At 40.2% G+C, this 19286-nt stretch overlaps 1 protein-coding gene across 4 annotated transcripts in view; it reads left to right on the top strand.

Moving 5' to 3' along the window:
• The first annotated feature begins 954 nt into the window (after positions 1-954).
• The window catches only part of GPR155 (G protein-coupled receptor 155), a 54642-nt gene continuing 36310 nt past the window's right edge, over positions 955-19286 (top strand). For 2 of the 4 annotated variants that reach the window (XM_033231081.1, XM_033231085.1), the window contains exons 1-5: positions 955-1159; positions 5492-5640; positions 6635-7131; positions 14902-15301; positions 18036-18201. In XM_033231081.1, the coding sequence (XP_033086972.1) occupies positions 6666-7131; positions 14902-15301; positions 18036-18201 (1032 nt within the window). In that variant the 5' untranslated portion in view covers positions 955-1159; positions 5492-5640; positions 6635-6665. The other 2 variants (XM_033231083.1, XM_033231084.1) reach the window with 2 other exon arrangements.

Below are 19286 nucleotides of genomic sequence, written 5' to 3' on the forward strand. Positions count from 1 at the left end.
GCTTGAGCCACCGCGCTTGAGCAATTCTTAAAAGCCTTATGACTCTAACATCAGAAAACCTATCTATAGGAACAACGGGGATGCAAATGTACTATCTAGCTCTACCTGACTTTCGGTTACAAGGAAGTGGGCCAAAGTGTAGCCTGATTAATGCTTAATTATATTTTTGTCCAGAATTCTTATAAACCCTGAGGATGGTTTCAATACCTTTATTTCAAGAAGCTTCGTAAGTTTTCCATTAACGCCACCAGTTTCCTTTCAGTATACTGAGAGGATATGCATGTAGTTCCCCACTCCCACCCCCACCCCCGCCCCGCAATAGAAGCAGTTATGGACAGAGCCCAGATTCTAAAGCAAGCCCAGGGCTAAGCGTTTACATTTGAATCTCTTATGTAGGAACGTCAAGGTCACACTGCCTTGGTAAAAGTGGAAGGCAGGATTTTGACCCAGGTCTGATTCTAAGCCCTTGCTTTAAAACTCTATGCTATAAAAAGTCCTGGGCTAATCAGGAGCGAAACTGGCAGATCACACGAGGTTGGGGGTTAAGCGGAAAGACAAGCCAGCTCTGCGTCCGTGCTTAAGAAGAGGAAAAATAAACTGAACATCCCCCACGACGACTACCATTTTGTGGGAGGTGGGAGGCCGGAAGTCCCACCCCGGAGGATCGCGGCTGGGCGGTTCCCAGCCGGCAGGGCGGGGCCGGGTACCGTGGGGCTCCGAGGCTGGAGGAGGGGGCGGGGACTGAAGGCGGGGTTGGGGAACGTGTGGCTCGGAGGCCCGAGGCTGTGGGTGGGGCCTGAGGGTTGGGCCGCGACTCTGGGCTCGAGGCTCGTGGAAGTGGGCGGGGCTTGAGGGCGGGGAGGGGCCCGTTTTGCTGGAAGTTCGGAGCTGGGGGCGGGGCCTGAAGGCGGGGCTGGGAGGGGGTGGGCCCCGAAGGCGGGACGGGGGCGGGGCCTCGCGGCCGGCACTGGGCTGAGCTGACAGGGCCGCAGAGGCTTACCCCACCTCACTTTATCGGAACGTGCCTAAGCTGCTGCAGCTGGCACCCGTCAGCGCTCAGCGAAGAGGGGTGGGGGCGGGAGATGACGGTGGTCTTCTCCCTGCTTGGCCCCCTGCCAGCTCCCTTCTCCTCGCCACCCCAAGATTGCAGACGAAGCAGGTGAGATGGGCCCCTGGAGCGCAGACCTGCCTGGTCCTGGCTCTCCCTTGCGGACACGGGGTATCCCCACCCCTACCCCTCGGGCCTGGGCACGTGGGCAGCTGCCGACCCTCTGCGCCCTGGCCCCGCGGCCCGTCGTTTGAACCTGCTGTCTCTGCCCCGCAGCGCCTGCCTTTGGAATGTGTGAGATCACCCGGGAAGGCTCGCGCGGGGGAAGGGGTGTCTCGTACCCTCCGGAGACAGAACTGCCATCCCTAGTTTGGGAAGCTCCTCACTGCACGGGCATCCACCTTGTCATTCTTAGACTCTTTCCTTTATCCCGAGGGTACCCTCAGTATCTTGCCCTCCCGAAGGCTTCTTTCTACCCAGGCACCTGGAGCACTGCGCCAAATTTTCTCCGTTACCCATTTTTGGGGTATGTTAGTTACCATGACGTTGTGACTCCCGTGCCCTGGGAAGACGAGCGACCACCTTTTTCTTACGCCAGGCACAGACCCTTGGCTGCCTTTCCATTTCACTGCTGCCTTTCCAGGCGTTGGCTGGCAGCTGCTCTCCGAGCAGCCTATTCGGTTAGGAACTCTCTGCGCCCCTTATCTTGGAGGGCCACAGTCTGTCCCTACAGATGAGGCAAGGAGGCAGTCAGTGTTCAGCGCTCCCTACCCGGGTCTCTGGGGAGGACATTTGGTGCCCAGCAAGTAGGTGGGAGTGGGTGAATGGTGCGACTGTTGCTGTTGAAGAGTGCTTTAATAGTACCACACTGTATTACACTTATCCCACAGGATAAAGGATGTTGGCTGTTTGAGAAATAGCCTGAGAGTTTAAAGCTTTCTCTGTGAAATTAGTCAACCCTCTCCTTTCCCCCACCCTCCCATTTTCACTTAATAGCAGTTATTTACAATATCAGTGGTTCGTTTATGTGATCTAAGCCAAGTATGATGTGGCTAGAAGCGGTTTGTAAGTACAGTAGCATTTCTCCAGTTCGTGCCTCAGCGAGTGGTTTTTTTTACTGTGAACGTGTTTATTCTGTAACAAGCTTTTGTTTTTATAGATGAAAAGGCTGGATGTAATTTTTTTTAAACTTCCCTTGCTGTGGTTCCTGTTCATTTTAAACTATGCTTTAGAAAGCATATTATCTTCCCGTTTAAAAAAGATTAGGATGAAGTAAAACTTTTTAAGTCATTTTGATAATTTTGACTTTACCTTAGCAGGTATTTCTTTTATAATACTGAAAAACACTAAAATAAACCTCATAGGGAGGGCAGATTACTTTTTTTTTTTTTTTTCTTGAGACGGAGTCTTGCTCTGTTGCCCAGGCTGGAAGACAATGGCAGGATCTCAGCTCACTACAATCTCTGCCTCCCGGGTTCAAGCGATTCTCCTGCCTCAGCTTCCTGAGTAACTGGGATTACAGGCACCTGCCACCAAGCCCGGCTAATTTTTGTCTTTTTAGTAGAGACAGGGTTTCACCATGCTGGCCAGGCTGGTCTCCACTCCCGACCTCAGGTGATATGCCCATCTCGGCCTCCCAAAGTGCTGGGATTACAGGTGTGAGTCTCCACGCCCGACCCCCCGGCTTTTTTAAAATTTTTCAACGAATTGAAAGTTAATCCTGGACATTGCTACAACTATTTGACCATCACCCTGAGAAAAATGAAGAGCTCTGCCTTCACTGTTAACCATTTACGATCAAACCAAATTAAATTCAACTTGTCTTAATTGTTTGGTATAAAACAAAAACTGATAAATTTGTGACACATCCCATCCCTCTTTTTTTAGTTGGTGGATATTTTACCAGGTATGTTTGAAGAACTAACATGTTTACTTTTTTATCATTGTTAGTAGTAAGACAACAGTTCCTAATAGCAATTGCTGCCATTTCTTGAAGGCCTACTCTGTGATAAGCTGTATATAAAATATTCTATCCATACAATATCTCTCTAAGGAGATCTTTGTTTGAGACAGGGTCTTACTCAGGCTGGCATGCAGTGGTGTGATCATGGCTCACTGCAGAGACCTCTTAGGCTCAGGTGATCCTCCCACCTCAGCCTCCCAGGTAGCTGGGACAACAGGCATGCATGACTGTGCTCAGCTCATTTTTTGTAGAGACTAAGGTTTCACCATGTTGGCCAGGCTGGTCTCGAACTCCTGGGCTCACATAATCCACCTGCCTGGGCCTCCCAAAATGCTGGGATTACAGGTGTGAGCTGCTATGCCTGGCCCCTATAAGGAGGTTTTTACTCTCATTTTACAGTTGAGGAAACAAAAGTTCGAAAAGGCTAAGTAACTTATGAGTTAATAAGCTGTAAAGCCCAGAATCTGTTTGACTCTCCACTGAACTTCAACTAGTTTAGTTAAAACTGTTGGTTAAAGAAATTACTGGAATGCCTTGACATGCTCGTGTGGTACAAGTAAGAGATTGTAAGCAGAATGAGTTGTTAATACTCTAGGCACTTTTGAAAGTGAATAGAAAACTGGACTAATTTATCACTTTCTTCTTTAGCACTGCTTTTCCAAGTACACACTTTCTTTTTTTTTTTTTTTTTTGAGACGGAGTCTGGCTCTGTCGCCCAGGCTGGAGTGCAGTGGCCGGATCTCAGCTCACTGCAAGCTCTGCCTCCCGGGTTTACGCCATTCTCCTGCCTCAGCCTCCCGAGTAGCTGGGACTACAGGCACCCGCCACCTCGCCCGGCTAGTTTTTTAAATTTTTTTAGTAGAGACGGGGTTTCACCGTGTTCGCCAGCATGGTCTCGATCTCCTGACCTCGTGATCCGCCCGTCTCGGCCTCCCAGAGTGCTGGGATTACAGGCTTGAGCCACCGTGCCCGGCCCACACTTTCTTAAGGGCTCCAAATGTTTAACACCTGTGTTTAATTGTTTACCAGCTCCTTACTTCAAGTATGGGTATTTGTACCAACCGGTAGCTTTCCCAAGATATAATTTGATGCTTATTTGGTAAACTTCAAGTATGTGAGTATTGTAGGTTTCATGTACTATATTGACCACTCCTATCTAATTCTAGTAGAAAAATACTTGTCCTAATCCAGATTAAATATAAGGTTTTTAAATGGTTCGGTTTATACAAGGGTAGCATAGAGAAAATTCTCTTATACCCCTGCCAGGTATCAGTTGTTGGTGATCTCTGGGCTGCCATCTAAGTCTTTTTAACGTGATGTTGATGTTTGAGGACTTAACCTGAGCATTGTAAATTTCCAGAAGCATGAACTTTTTACTTTCTACCTTATGTAAGTCTACTTTAGATGGTAAACCCAGAGTAATCACTTAGAAATTGGCTATTGTTGGCTGGGTGTGGTGGCTCACACCTGTAATCCCAGCACTTTGGGAGGCTGAGGTGGGTGGATCACCTGAGGTTGGGAGTTTGAGACCAACCTGACCAACATGGAGAAACCCCATCTCTACTAAAAATTCAAAATTAGCCGTGCGTGGTGGTGCATGCCTGTAATCCCAGCTACTCGGGAAGGTTAAGGCAGGAGAATCGCTTGAACCCGGGAGGTGGAGGTGGAGGTGAGCCATGATCACGCCACTGCACTCCAGCCTGGACAACAAGAGCAAAACTCCACCAAAAAAAAAAGAAAAAGAAATTGGCAATTGTCATCATTTTAATTTCAAGATACTAATAAAAGCCGATTAGCTTTAGAGTTATCCAGACCTCATGTTCATTGTGTTCCTGGCAGCAAGAGGGAGTCTGATAATTATTGTACTATTCGTTTTTTGAATCTGTTCCATGCTTTAGCATTTTCTGAACCTCTTTAGAACATTTTACAAAACATTTTGTATTTTTTTTTTTTTTTTTTTTTTGAGACGGAGTCTTGCTCTGTCGCCCGGTCTGGAGTGCAGTGGCCGGATCTCAGCTCACTGCAAGCTCCGCCTCCCGGGTTCACGCCATTCTCCTGCCTCAGCCTCCCGAGTAGCTGGGACCACAGGCGCCCGCCACCTCGCCCGGCTAGTTTTTTGTATTTTTAGTAGAGACGGGGTTTCACCGTGTTCGCCAGGAGGGTCTCGATCTCCTGACCTCGTGATCCACCCGTCTCGGCCTCCCAAAGTGCTGGGATTACAGGCTTGAGCCACCGCGCCCGGCCACATTTTGTATTTTTCAACATTTCATGAACACCTTTAGACACATTTTGTGTTCTTGGTTCTGTTGCTGTAGTGAAAAACTTGTAATACTTTATCATTCAGAAAACAAAAAATTCTGTCCATAAACTAAATAGTGCCTGAAAGAGAACATTGATCCATGAAAGGGTAAAAGGTTTAAGTGTAAGTTATTATAGTTATTCATTAAAAAAATATTTTTTTTCTGTCTCATGTGTGCCAGGTACTGTCCTAGATGTTAAGGACACAACAGTGGGCAAAAACGTGCCTAGTCCCTGCTTCCGTGACACTTGAGTGAACTGAATGTGCAAAGTCCCTGTGGCACAAAGTCCCTGGGGCCAGTGTGTGTGGCTGGTATAGAAGGAACTAAAGGTATATTGGTGGGATATCATCTTTTTTTTTCTCTCTCTCTCATATTCTACCAAAAGTTATATTTAACCATCATTAAGTGATTACTCTGTTCCAGATGTGATTTTAAAGACTTCAGTTGAATAATCTCAAGTTCCCATGTGGTAGGTATTACTGTTATTGCCATTTTACAGGTGAAGAAGGTGAGACACAGAAAAGTTAATTCGTTCAGGTCAGGTGCAGTGGCTCATGCCTGTAATCCCAGCACTGTGGGAGGCCAAGGCAGGCAGATCATCTGAGGTCAGGAGTTCAAAACCAGCCTAGGCAACACGGTGAAACCCTGTCTCTACAAAAATACAAAAATTAGCTGGGTATGGTGGGCACACGAATCACTTGAACCCAGGAGACAGAGGTTGCACTGAGCTGAGATTGCACCACTGCACTCCAGCCTGGGAGACAGAGCAAGACCCTATCTTTAAAAAAAAATTATTGGTTTAAAGTTGATTAGTGGTGCTCTACTATACTCTTCTTCCCATCCTATACTCAAGTATGACCATGGGCTGGAAAGGACTCTGGTCCCTGGGTGACTCCTCAATGCAGCCTTAAGAACTTCTGAAATTTCCAGAGAATTTGGATGCATGGGAACATCCAGTGGAGACTCTGTGGTCCCGAGGCCCTTATCCACCAGGCAGAGCTCAACTGGTGGAGAGAATCACTGGAGAGAAGCACAGGGCATCACTGCAGCTCTAATATTTGCAGATCTTATTTTACTTATGTCTAATACTGAATATAGAACAGCAACATAAATATTTTGAGCTGACCTGCCTTTGAGAGTGAAGCAATTATTGTTAGGAACCCCCCACTTTTTTTCCATTGTATTTTCCCTGATGGTAGTTGAAGAAAGTATGTATATTTATTTGGCCATTTAATAAGTAAATAAATCTAGGTTTGCCAGTGTATTATTTCAACTAGAATTCTTGTTGATGGCCATACTGAGTCTTTCTTCCTTTCTTTCCAGAGAGCTGGTTGGAGTTGGAGGGTGAAAGAAAATGAATTCTTTTTCTAATTTACCTGCAGAGAACTTAACCATTGCAGTCAATATGACCAAGACTTTGCCTACAGCTTTAACGCACGGATTTAATTCCACTAATGACCCACCTTCAATGTCAATTACAAGGCTTTTTCCAGCCTTACTGGAATGCTTTGGTATTGTCCTTTGTGGCTACATAGCAGGAAGGGCCAATGTCATAACATCAACACAGGCCAAAGGACTGGGAAATTTTGTCTCTAGATTTGCGCTTCCAGCTTTATTATTCAAAAACATGGTTGTACTTAATTTTTCCAATGTGGATTGGTCCTTTCTATATAGTATCTTAATTGCCAAAGCTTCTGTATTTTTCATTGTATGTGTATTAACCTTATTGGTTGCTAGTCCTGATAGTCGATTTAGCAAAGCTGGACTATTCCCTATTTTTGCTACACAAAGTAATGACTTTGCATTGGGATACCCTATAGGTAAGTTATTTTTTATTTTTCATGTGTTTAAAACATTCAATTTTAATTTAGGCAATTGTTAGTGACAGATTCTTACTCTTATATCTAAGAAGTTTTTCATTTTTTTCTCAAATATGTCTTAGGATGAATCATAGTTTTTCCTAAACTTCAGAGTTTGAGGATCCTTTAAACATCTACCTAAAATAAATGGTCATATTCTAATAACCTTTGTGAATAGTCCTAATTGTATTTTTTTCTTCCCAGTAAGCACATATGAAAGAAGCTTAATTTTTAGAAAGGATTCGATTCTGATTTAAATTATGTTAAAAAAGTAGATTTATGTCTGTATAAAAATAGTTATTATTAAGCATTTGTGAAAGGAATTTATTTTTCTTACCATCTAGAATACGTATTATTTTGTATCAGAAATTGTTCTGGGGCCAGATGCAGTGGCTCACACCTATAATCCCAGCACTTTGGGAGGCCGAGGCGGGCGGATCACTTGAGCCTAGGAGTTCAAGGCCAGCCTGGGCAACAGGGAGAAACCTCATCTCTATAAAAAATAACAACAACAACAAAAAATTAGTCAGCTGCGGTGGCACAGGGCTGTAGTCCCAGCTACCCAAGAGGCTGAGGCAGGAGGATTGCTTGAGCCCAGGAGGCAGAGGTTGCAGTGAGTCAATATTATATCACTGCACTCCAGCCTGGGTGACAGAGTGAGACCCTGTCTCAAATTTTTTAAAACATTGTTTTTGAGCTTGTTATTCAAAATTTTAATGTATTTTAGTTGCAGTTAATTTCTTGTTTAAGAACAAAAATGGTGAGAGCTTTTTTACCTTTCTAACTTTTCGTTTTTTATGTTTCTAACTCTTTCAGCAGCCTAATTTTATGTTTCTATGCATATATGTTTTCCTAATGAAACAGTAAACATACCAGTTTGGGATATTGACATATCTTGAAAGGAAACCTTCTATATTTCAGAACACTCTGTCACCAAGAAAATGTATACCTAGTAGCTACTTTTTTATATTTTAAATTAAAGTTATATATACTTTGATCATCTATCAAGTATGAGGACCTGATTATTATCGATATATTCATTCATTCATTCATTCATTCACTAATAAGGAACTGTTTCATACCAGTGGCTGTGCTAACCATTGGGATTATAGCTGTGAACAAAGTTATTGCACATATTAAATTTACATTGTAATGGGAGAATAATAAAATTAAAATCATGTCAGGTGGTGACAAGGGCCATAAAAATCAAGTCATGTAGAGGGATAGGAATGTGGAGGTGCTATTTGAGGTAGGGTGGTCAATGAAGGCCTCTCTGATGATATGTCTTCTGAGCAGAGACTTGAGCCTATTGAAGGATACAATTGAAATCTACAATTAACTTTCAAGTTTCTTATCTAGCAGTTTTATCCTCTCCCCTCAAACCCCAACTTATTTCACTACTGGTACCAAAAAGATTCTATTTAACTATACTTTTCACCTCTGTCTCTACTTTTGACTTTCCTCTATCTTGTTACCAGAAAGAGAGAAACACCTAAGAAGTTAAATAACTGTGAGGAAAGCTGGAGGTTTAAGAGACAGGAAAAACTGGGCTCATAGATAATTGAGCTACAAATAGTCAGAAACTAGATAGGTGTTCCTTTAAGGTTATTGAATTTAAAAGGAAATAAAGACTTTTGAAAGAAAACAGCAAGGAATTAACATGTTTGTCCATTTCCTCAGGAGAATTAATAAGGTACACTTGTCAAGGTATTTATGGTATAAGGACCATAGAACTGACTCAGTACCATAGTGTTAAATATCTGATAGCTATTGCTATATCTTACTTTAGACATAAACTAGAAGTATGTAGTTTCATGCTCCCATAGATTAGTAAGCCGATAATGAAACAGAACTAACATTTGTAACTATATAGTTCACAGAGTACTTTCTTATATACTTATCTCATTTGAGTAAGGCAGACATTATCATCCTCATTTTCAAATAAGGAAACAGGCTTACAGAGATGTAATTATTTTATCCCAGGTCATACAACTAGCAGGTGACTGACACCCAAACCTAGGTCTTCTGGTTGCAAATACTGGGCATTCTCTTATGCCATGCAGTTACATAATGTGCCAGTTCAATTTCCAGAAGACCCAACCAGCCTTGTAATATACTAGTTTCAGAAAAAAATCAAAGGGTTTTTTCTTCTAAAATATTCTGTAAAATGAGTAGTAGTGGAAAAAGACCTATTAGAATAGTTAATCTATTGTCATATTGAGGCAGACTTTCCAAATAAAAAATGTAATCAGCCATTTTATCACTGCTTTTCTTACGTCCCACATTAAATCAGTGAATCTGGTGATAACCATGTTTCTAGCCATGTGCCAGCCCAAATTTCCCTGATGGTTGTTTGTTGATTTCGAGGTATAATTTTTGTTTTTATGTTTTTGTTTTTTTTAATCACAATAATGAAAGCTCTTGTAACATTAAGTTGTAGAATATAACTTTGCTAAAAACCAATATACTAGACAAGTGCTTTTTCATATATCTAGACGTTGGAAGGTGTGGTATAGAACTATTAGGGGTGAGTATCTGCTGCCTGATAAGGTAACTTATTACTGCTGCTGTGCCCATCTGCCTTCTGGCCTTGTTCTTGGTGAACAGAGAAAGAATACTGTGTCCGGAGAGAAGACCTTTCTTTCGTTTCCTGGCCTCTCCAAAGTATTCCCACTCTCTTGCTCACAGATAAGCATCAATCATGGGTTACAAGAAATGTCCTTTTTAAGACTGCATTTGTTTGACATCTGTCCAATTTACAGGTAACACAGGAAATGCTGGCAAGGAATTAATGAATAAAGAAAAAGGATAGTCACGTTTTCTTTCGCTACATACTATGACAACTATAACACTCTATGACATTACATTAAAATGATGTATTTTTACTCCAGTAACAGAATAGTGCATATTGCAACTAAAAAAGAAGGCTGGACATGGTGGCTTATCCCTGTAATCCCAACATTTTGGAAGGCTGAGACGGAGGGATTCCTTACGTCCAGGAGTTTGAGACCATCCTGAACAACATAGTGAAAACCTTGTCTCTACAACAACAGCAAAATTAGCCAGGTGTGGTGGCACAAGCCTGTAGTTCCAGCTACTTGAGAGGCTGAGGCAGGAGGATCTGTTGAGCTTAGGAGTTCAAGGCTGCAGTGAGCTATGATTACTACTATACTCTAGCCTGGGTGACAGTGAGATCCTGTCTCTAAAAAAATAAAAACAAAAGAAGCTCACTGTGTTTTAGAGCAATTCTTTTCTAAAGTACTTTAAAAAATCCAAGTATGAGAAGAAACTAAGAATCTCCTGTGGCAAAATGTTGATTTCAGCATATCAGAATGGTACCCTGCCTCTGTCATTAAAAGATACTAATAGGGCATAGTTAAGTCCTATAATTTATTCTTCAAACAATGCTGATAGCATAAGTACCCTGACTAATCATAATTATGGTCTAGTGTTTGAGCTGTAAACAGAAAGGAAATGAAGCATTTAACTATATGCCATTACATAATAGAATGATCTTGTCTGGGTCTTTGTGTTATATGCTAGGGATTGAAACCCTGCAGGAATCAAAATAGGAAGCACAGTGGGTGGCCAATTTTGTCTCTTAGTTCTTCAAAGCTATATAATAACTCCTCATAATGGGATTCTCCCCGCCCTCCAAGAGCCTTATTTATAAGCATTAATTAATTAGAACTTAAAAGTCGATATAATGATTGTAAACCTAATTTTAGTTACTATGCTATACCATACTGCTTTAGTGTATATTTTTTCAGGTTTGAAAAACCATCTTCAAAAAAAAAGCACTGCTAATTTATAGATAAAGATGTGATGTTAATTATGCAAATGAATGGCAGAAGTAGACTGAAATTCCCATGTTGAACCCTACTCTAGTAATTTAACCTGTATTTATTTAATCACAATTTTTTTGTGTGTTCCCTCTAGACTACACTTCTGCCTTTGTATGCTTGTTCAGCTGACTTAAAATACCTCAATAGTAACCTGCTTTATAAATATTCATAATGTGTAAAATGTAAAAAAAGATACAAAATTTCAGTTAGATTTATTGTACAACATGGTGATGATGGTTAATAACAGCGGATTCTTGAAAATCGCTGAGAGTAGATTTTGTGTTCTCATCAGAAAAAATGATAAATATGTGAGATTATGCATATTTTAAATTAGCTTGATTTAGTCATTCTATAATGTACACATATTTTAAAACATGTACATTATAAATATATATAATTTATATTTGTCAATTAAAAACAAATGTTTTTAAAAGTAAAAATAAAGTTTAAAAATGGATTCATTGACAACAATTTGATGTAAAGAGCTGTGTGTTAGAAAATACATGTTTACTACATCTGAAACTTTTGGCGTTCATTGACGTGTTCATACAATTCAGCAAGTATTTTCAGATTTTCTCAAGCATTATGCCAGGGACTGTAGGCTATTAAAGTGATGCTTTCAGGGAACTTAGAATTTGTTGAGGTGGCACTACTATGAAACAAAGTACTACAGAATATCAGAGAAGGGGAGATTAATGACATAGGTTGAAGACTTGATGGAAACTGTAGTGCCAGAGACAGGCCTTAAGTAGTAGGTGAGATTTAGGTAAAAAAAGGAGATAGTGAGAAGTTAGGGGGTGACAGTATGAACAGCATAAAGAACTAGTAATTATGAATGTGGTGGTTGTCTGGTATAACTGTTATTAAACTGGCTGATGGAGTCTTTGTGTTAAGAATGGGTTGGATAAGTAAGGGGCCAATTGTGGAGACTGGACTTTGAATATTAAAAGAAAGGTTTTTTTGTGTTTTGGTTTTTTTTTGAGATGGAGTCTCACTGTGTTGCCCAGGTTGTAGTGCCATGGTGCAGTCTTGACTCACTGCAACCTCCACCTCCCACGTTCAAGCAATTATCCTGCCTCAGCCTCCCAAGTAGCTGGGACTACAAGCATGTGCCACCACACCCAGCTAATTTTTGTATTTTTAGTAGAGACGGGGTTTCACCATGTTGGCCAGGCTCGTCTTGAACTCCTGACCTTGTGATCCGCCTGCCTCAGCCTCCCAAAGTGCTGGGATTACAGGCATGAACCACCACACCAGGCAAAAGAAAGGTTTTGTAGCTATTCCTGTGGGCAGTGAGAACTGTGAGAAAATCTTACCTTTTGAAAGTTTAGATTTAGATGGTACTGTTAGCAGTGAATAAAATGGATGAAGAAGGTGGTTGAGAAAATCCAAGAGAATGTTGGCTGGTAAACACATGAAGTAATCTAATTTTGAGATTTTTGACTAATGATTATAGTAGCAATCAAGAGGAGAAAATCCTTCCAAAGAAGGAAAGTATATGGTGAATGGCCAGATATAAAAACTGTTGCTTAAATTTGCACTGAGTTCTTAAAACAATGTAAAGTTCATTATGTGGTGGTGATTAAATGCTAGTGTGCCAGGAAAGTAAATTTCTGGAAAAAGGCATTAATATAAGGGGCTCTGAGTAGATCATAGAACTGTATAGCTGTGTTGTCAAAGGAAAACATGTTATGCATCTTATTGTGGCTGGTTAGGAAAAATTCTGATACTCAGATGAAAATATAAGACTTTTCCAAAATATATGCTCTATTATAAAAACTGAGTGGTAGACAGGTCTGAATATCTTTCTCTTGAGATAAAATATCTCAAGAGAATCAGAAATATAGCTATCTAAAAATAGTTATCAAAAGTGCTGCTTTTTGTTTAAAAGATGAAGCCTATGAAACCTGAAAGAAAACCACTAACTTATGTAACTAGCATATCTAATTTGGAAATCAGTGGAAAGAACTTATAAAATTTTATGTAATCAAATATTTTCTAGCCACTGCTTCATTTTGGGGATATTATAGATCTTGAATTTACTTAGCTGAGAAAATCGGGATTGAATCTGTTAAAAAATAGGTTTTAGCTTTTAAGAAAAACGTGATCTTCTAAAGGTTATATAATCTAGTTATATAACTTTAATGGGACATGTGCATGACATTAACTGAACTTACATATCCTAAGTAAACAAGTGTGTTTTCCTGCCTGTATCACTTTATCTTGGTGTAAATTGAGAAACCTAATCTTTTACATGTTTTCACATGGTTGCTTCTTTCCTTGTGAGCGATTGTGGCTGTTCTTTTTTATCTTTCTCAACTTCAAATCAATTCTAAATCAGCCTTTGTTTGCATTAGATTGTATAATTTCAGGACCCATTGCCAAAATGGCTGGAGACCAGTTTGTTTACTAAAAGGCCCTAAGTTGCTCTAATGAACTCAAGATTAGGTCACCAACCCTCACGTCTACCAAGAAGCTGCTAGAAGTCTGATCCCACTCACTCACCTCCCTCATGAGATAAAAAAACGCATCTTACTCAGTGGTTAGGTCCTAAAGTCATCTTGTATACTCAAACTGTTGAAAATGCTCACCAAATACAGCACGCATACTTTGTCTATATTGTACCATTTTTCATAAGTGTAACACAGGCAGATTTTTTTAGCCAGCATTGTTTTTCCATGAACAGCAGTTGAAATAATTTGTTTGCACTTGGAAACATGCTATGCGGGGGGTGGGGGGGGGGCGGGAATGAAGCTTTTGTTTTCCCAAGAGGGTATGGTTGAATTTGTGTTAATTAAATGTGCATTGATGTGACTCTACTGTATTTCCCTCCCAAGCATTGTAAGATCCACCTTTCTATCTCTACTCCTTAAGTATCTCCACTGGTCTTCTTTGAAGGCATTCTTTCGTTTTCATTCCTCTCAAATGGAGATTGTTTATTTTCCCATTGCCACATGAGCAATGGAAGGTAGGACTGGCATCCTCACAGCTACTGCGGACCATTGCTAGACTATCCCTCTGCTCTGTTGTTAAAAACTACTTTGAGGTTCATGCTTTCTGGCTAGACCACTCATCCTGTCTGCTGTTAACCTGCTGACCTCATTCTGGGCATTCCCCCTCATTCACCTTTATCCCAAGTTTTGTCATGATCTTGTGAACTACCATGAAATTCTCTGCCCCGTCATTTCCTTGACCTCCTCATCTCCAGTGATGTTTTCCTTTAGTCCATTTCAGCCACTAAGTCCCATAGCCACATTCTGGACCTTGTCATCTGGAAAATATTTAACTCAGTAGCTCATTACCTGTTTTACTCTGAACTCCTGCACTTCCAATTGCCCCTAATTCCTAGAGGCCTCCAAACATCTCCCATCTTCGTTTCTTTTCTTACACAGCGTGGACTCCGTCACATCTGTGCTCCTTTTTAGTTCCTTAAATAACTCCTACTCTCTCCTCAACCCTCTGTGATCTGACTTCTTTCTCTTACCACTCCAGTAAAACTGCTCTCTCCATGGATACCAATAAACACATTGTTGCTATTACTACTTAAATGTTTAGTTTGTCCCTAGATGTTTACTTTGAATTGTTTCTTCTAAAAATTCTACAGTTCTGCCCATTTTTGGAGACTAATTTTAACCCTTAGATGGTTAAAAATTAGGTTTAAAAATAATGTGTAAACTTGGTTATCATTTTATAAGCTATATGATATTTATTACATTTTTCTTTTTTCAGATTTATTACTAAAATGTACTTTTCCAAAATAGGCTATTTGGGTCATTTTGAAAATTTCAGATTTATCATTGCTATAAAGTACAGAAAATGTTATATACATAACACGTATCTATATTTCTGTGGTCATCATTTAAAAATCAATATTCTTGTTTTGCAGTTGAAGCTTTATATCAAACTACATACCCAGAATATCTCCAGTACATTTATTTGGTGGCACCAATATCTCTTATGATGTTAAACCCTATAGGGTTTATCTTCTGTGAAATCCAAAAGTGGAAAGACACTCAAAATGCTTCTCAAAATAAAGTAAAAATTGTGGGACTTGGACTCCTGCGTGTATTACAGAACCCAATAGTATTTATGGTCTTCATTGGCATCGCCTTCAATTTTATTCTTGATCGAAAGGTACCTGTATATGTCGAAAATTTTCTTGATGGACTTGGAAATTCTTTTTCTGGATCAGCCCTATTTTACCTTGGTCTCACGATGGTAGGAAAAATAAAGAGACTGAAGAAGTCAGCATTTGTTGTACTAATTCTTCTCATCACAGCTAAACTGTAAGTATCACTTATTTAACTTCAGAATTGTACTTTTTGAAAGCCGTATTTAGCCAATTCATCAGCAGTATGTCTGCAACCATTTTCCCCTTTGACTATTAATAACCCCTCCCTGTAGAATAGTTGTGAGATAAAGGAAAATGTGATGTTGGTGTATTGAGGAAAGTCATTTCCTTATACCTTGTGGCTTATTCTTTCCATTTTACTGTCAGAGGATAAAGATGATGGGTTTCCCTTCAGCTTTTATGTAAAATTTATTCAGTATCTCCTCATGTCCCAGTTTGACAGTATTTTGAAATAAATTTTGCATCATTTCTGACTTTTCCCAATCCATAAAGATCCTAAAGACAAAAGCATCTTAGTAACAACCAGAACAATAATTTCTAACACAAACTTTTTTTCATGAATTTGGGAAAAGCATTTTGTAGTTCTGAGGTTGGCCAAACTTTCTAAATATAGCTAAGTCAATATGAATGATTATTATCAGCCATATGATCCTGGCTTGCCAAATGAAAAGTGCTCACCAACTTCTTTGTTGTTGTTGTTCTTGTTGTTTTTGTTTGAAACAGAGTCTCGCCCTGTCACCCAGGCTGGAGTGCAGTGGCGTGATCTTGGCTCACTGCAATCTCCGCCTCCCAGGTTCAAGCAGTTCTCCTGCCTCAGCCTCCCAAGTAGCTGGGATTACAGGTGCCTGCCACCACAACTGGCTGGTTTTTGTATTTTTAGTAGAGACGGGATTTCACCGGGTTGGCCAGGCTGGTCTCAGACTGCTGACCTCAGGTGATATGTCCACCTCGGCCTCCCAAAGTGCTGGGATTACAGGCATGAGCCACCGTGCCCAGCCTCAACTTCTTAGTTAATAGTTCTTCAGCTTACTTGGTCCATTAGCCATGGAGTTGTACTTGATAGTGCAGGTGACATAATTTTACTACAAGATTATCCCAAAGTACTTGAAGCATACTTAACTGTGGCATTCCCCTCATGTATAGACAGTTATATTCATGAGACCAGTGCAACATAACCTAATATTTATATTTTCATAATAATAATAATGAATATAAATACTGAAAATTATTTATGGCGATGTCATGCTCTTCAGAAACAAAGTATTGGTATTGCCGAAGTAATAAGTATAGTTTTAACAATAATGGTATTATCAACTTCTGCTTATCAGTAAAATTTAAATATGCTAATTTTAAAGATTTTCAGGGGGTCTTTGATACTTATTAGATATTTAAGTTTTTTAATTAAAAAAACACAGATAAAAGTAGTTCTTTACTCCATCCCAGAGCGCCTTGCTAGGTGCTGCCGTGAAAATGTTACCGATCTTGGTCTTGCTGATTTTAAAGGAGAGCCCCATTTGCTCAGCTACTGTGGATTTGCAGTTTCTATGGAATCCTGAAGGATTTGTTTAATAATTGGCTCTTCAGGCCGGGCGCGGTGGCTCAAGCCTGTAATCCCAGCACTTTGGGAGGCCGAGACGGGTGGATCACGAGGTCAGGAGATCGAGACCATCCTGGCTAACACGGTGAAACCCCGTCTCTACTAAAAATACAAAAAACTAGCCGGGCGAGGTGGCGGGCGCCTGTAGTCCCAGCTACTCGGGTGGCTGAGGCAGGAGAATGGCGTGAACCCGGGAGGCGGAGCTTGCAGTGAGCTGAGATCTGGCCACCACACTCCAGCCTGGGCGACAGAGCAAGACTCCGTCTCAAAAAAAAAAAAAAAAAAAAAAAAAAAAAAAAATAATTGGCTCTTCAACAGGTCTGCATTTTACTAGTTTTCTGCTCCATCTCAGTTGTTTTAGTTCCTTTGCTAATTTTTTTTTTTTTTTTTTTTGTATTTACAAAGATGAAGAGCTACTTGACGATACCTATTTTTCTACAGGATTTTAGAATCTTTTTTTTTTTTTTGAGCTGGAGTCTTGCTCTGTCACTCAGGCTGGAGTACAATGGCATGATCTCAGCTCATTGCAACCTCCACCTCCCGGGTTCAAGTGATTCTCCAGCCTCAGCTTCCCGAGTAGCTGGGATTATAGGCACGTACCACCATGCCCGGCTAATTTTTTGTATCTTTAGTAGAGACGGGGTTTCACCATATTGGCCAGGCTGGTCTTGAACTCCTGACCTCATGATCCACCTGCCTTGGCCTCCGAAAGTGCTGGGAATACAGGCTTGAGCCACCACGCCCGGCAGTATTTCAGAATCTTATTAAGCAATGTTGTTATTAACTGAACCATTTCAACCCCTAATCATGATAAAGTTCAGCTTTTTTTTTCTTTCAAAAAAGGAGTTTCTCTCTCTCTAGAATACTTTGAAAGAAAGAGAAAGAGTTTAGTAATTCTTTTGAAAGTTTTTATGCAGATTGTCAACCTTCTTTCTTTCTTTGAACATTTCAGTAAACCGAAAGAGGAAGCAAGAAAGTAGCTAGAATTGCAACTTTTATGATCTTTTGGCAAAAAAAAAAATTATTTGTAGAATCAAAAAAATCTTTTTTTCCCTCCTAATCCCTGATATGTGAGGTATTTCCAGAATATTGTTACACTTTAAATGACTTCAAGTTGAATTCTTGATTCTTTCAACAAAATGTGCCCAGGTAGACATGCATAGAATGTGTGCATGCAAACAGACATACCTTCTGGGCAGGAGAACCGGCCGCCAAATTCACCAGAGCAGCCTGCTACTGGGGACCACCATGCTTTCATATCAAGTAAATGATGTTTTTCTTTTTTCTTCAGTCTGGTGCTGCCACTTCTGTGCAGAGAAATGGTGGAACTGTTGGACAAAGGCGACAATGTGGTGAACCATACAAGTTTATCAAATTATGCATTTCTGTATGGCGTCTTTCCTGTAGCACCAGGAGTGGCTATCTTTGCAACACAGTTCAACATGGAAGTAGAAATTGTATGTTTATAGCACTTTCTAAGTTTGATGGTGTGTTTAGTAGAAAAAAATTTTAAAATTCATTTTGAATTTTTTAAAATTCTTTTTTAAAAATGAAAAAATAGAGACGACGGAAGTCTCACTATGTTGCCCCAGGCTGATTTCAAACTCCTGCCTTCTGCCTCGGCCTCCCAAAGTGCTGGGATTACAGGCATAAGCCACCATGCCCAACCCATTTTTAATTTCTAAACATAGAAAGCAATGTTGTTCTTTATGAGGCCCCGCACTTTGGGAGGCTGAGGTGGGCAGATCACTTGAGGCCAGGAGTTCAAGACCAGCCTGGCCAACATGGTGAAACCCTGTCTCTACTAAAAATACAAAACTTAGCTGGGTGTGGTGGTAGAGGCCTGTAATCCCAGTTACTCGGGTGGCTGAGGCACAAGATTTGTTTGAACCTAGGAGGCAGAGGTTGCAGTGAGCTAAGATTGTACTACTGCACTCCAGCCTGGGTGATAGAGCAAGCAACACTATTTTTTATGAGAATTTGGTGTCTATAAGCTATCTCATTATAAGGAAATAGGCATCATGTAACATAATGTAACAACAGTCATTTAATCTGGGGTCTTTAGTCAGCCATGACTTTTTTTATTAGTTTTTTTTTAGTTTTAACTATTTTATTTCTGTACTTATACAGAAACCTAAAAATTATTTACAGAAGGGTAACTTTGACATTTTGAAGAAAAAAATGCCTATTTTATTCATCGATAATTTCAAGCACCAGATGCAAAATACCACATAATCAACTGCAGCAGATAGATAAAATCGACACCAAATTATTAACAGTGTCTAAATGTATTGTATGTGGTATCTACAGCATCAGAGTAAATGATTTTTAAATACAATACGAAGGAACTAAGTTGTTTAATGGAGGTCAATTCTGTTATTTAATCTGTAAAATAAATATTTGCATGGTAATTTTCTTTTTCTGAATTCCTTTTTTTTGCTGTATAGTTTGTGAAATAGGTTTATTTATATCATTGCTATGTTTTACTTTCTAGAACCTAGAGGATAACTAACCATCAACAGTGGAATTTCTAGTATTTATT

This window comes from Trachypithecus francoisi, unplaced genomic scaffold (assembly GCF_009764315.1).
Source record: "Trachypithecus francoisi isolate TF-2019V2 unplaced genomic scaffold, Tfra_2.0 Lachesis_group13, whole genome shotgun sequence".
Classification (NCBI taxonomy): Eukaryota; Metazoa; Chordata; class Mammalia; order Primates; family Cercopithecidae; genus Trachypithecus; species Trachypithecus francoisi.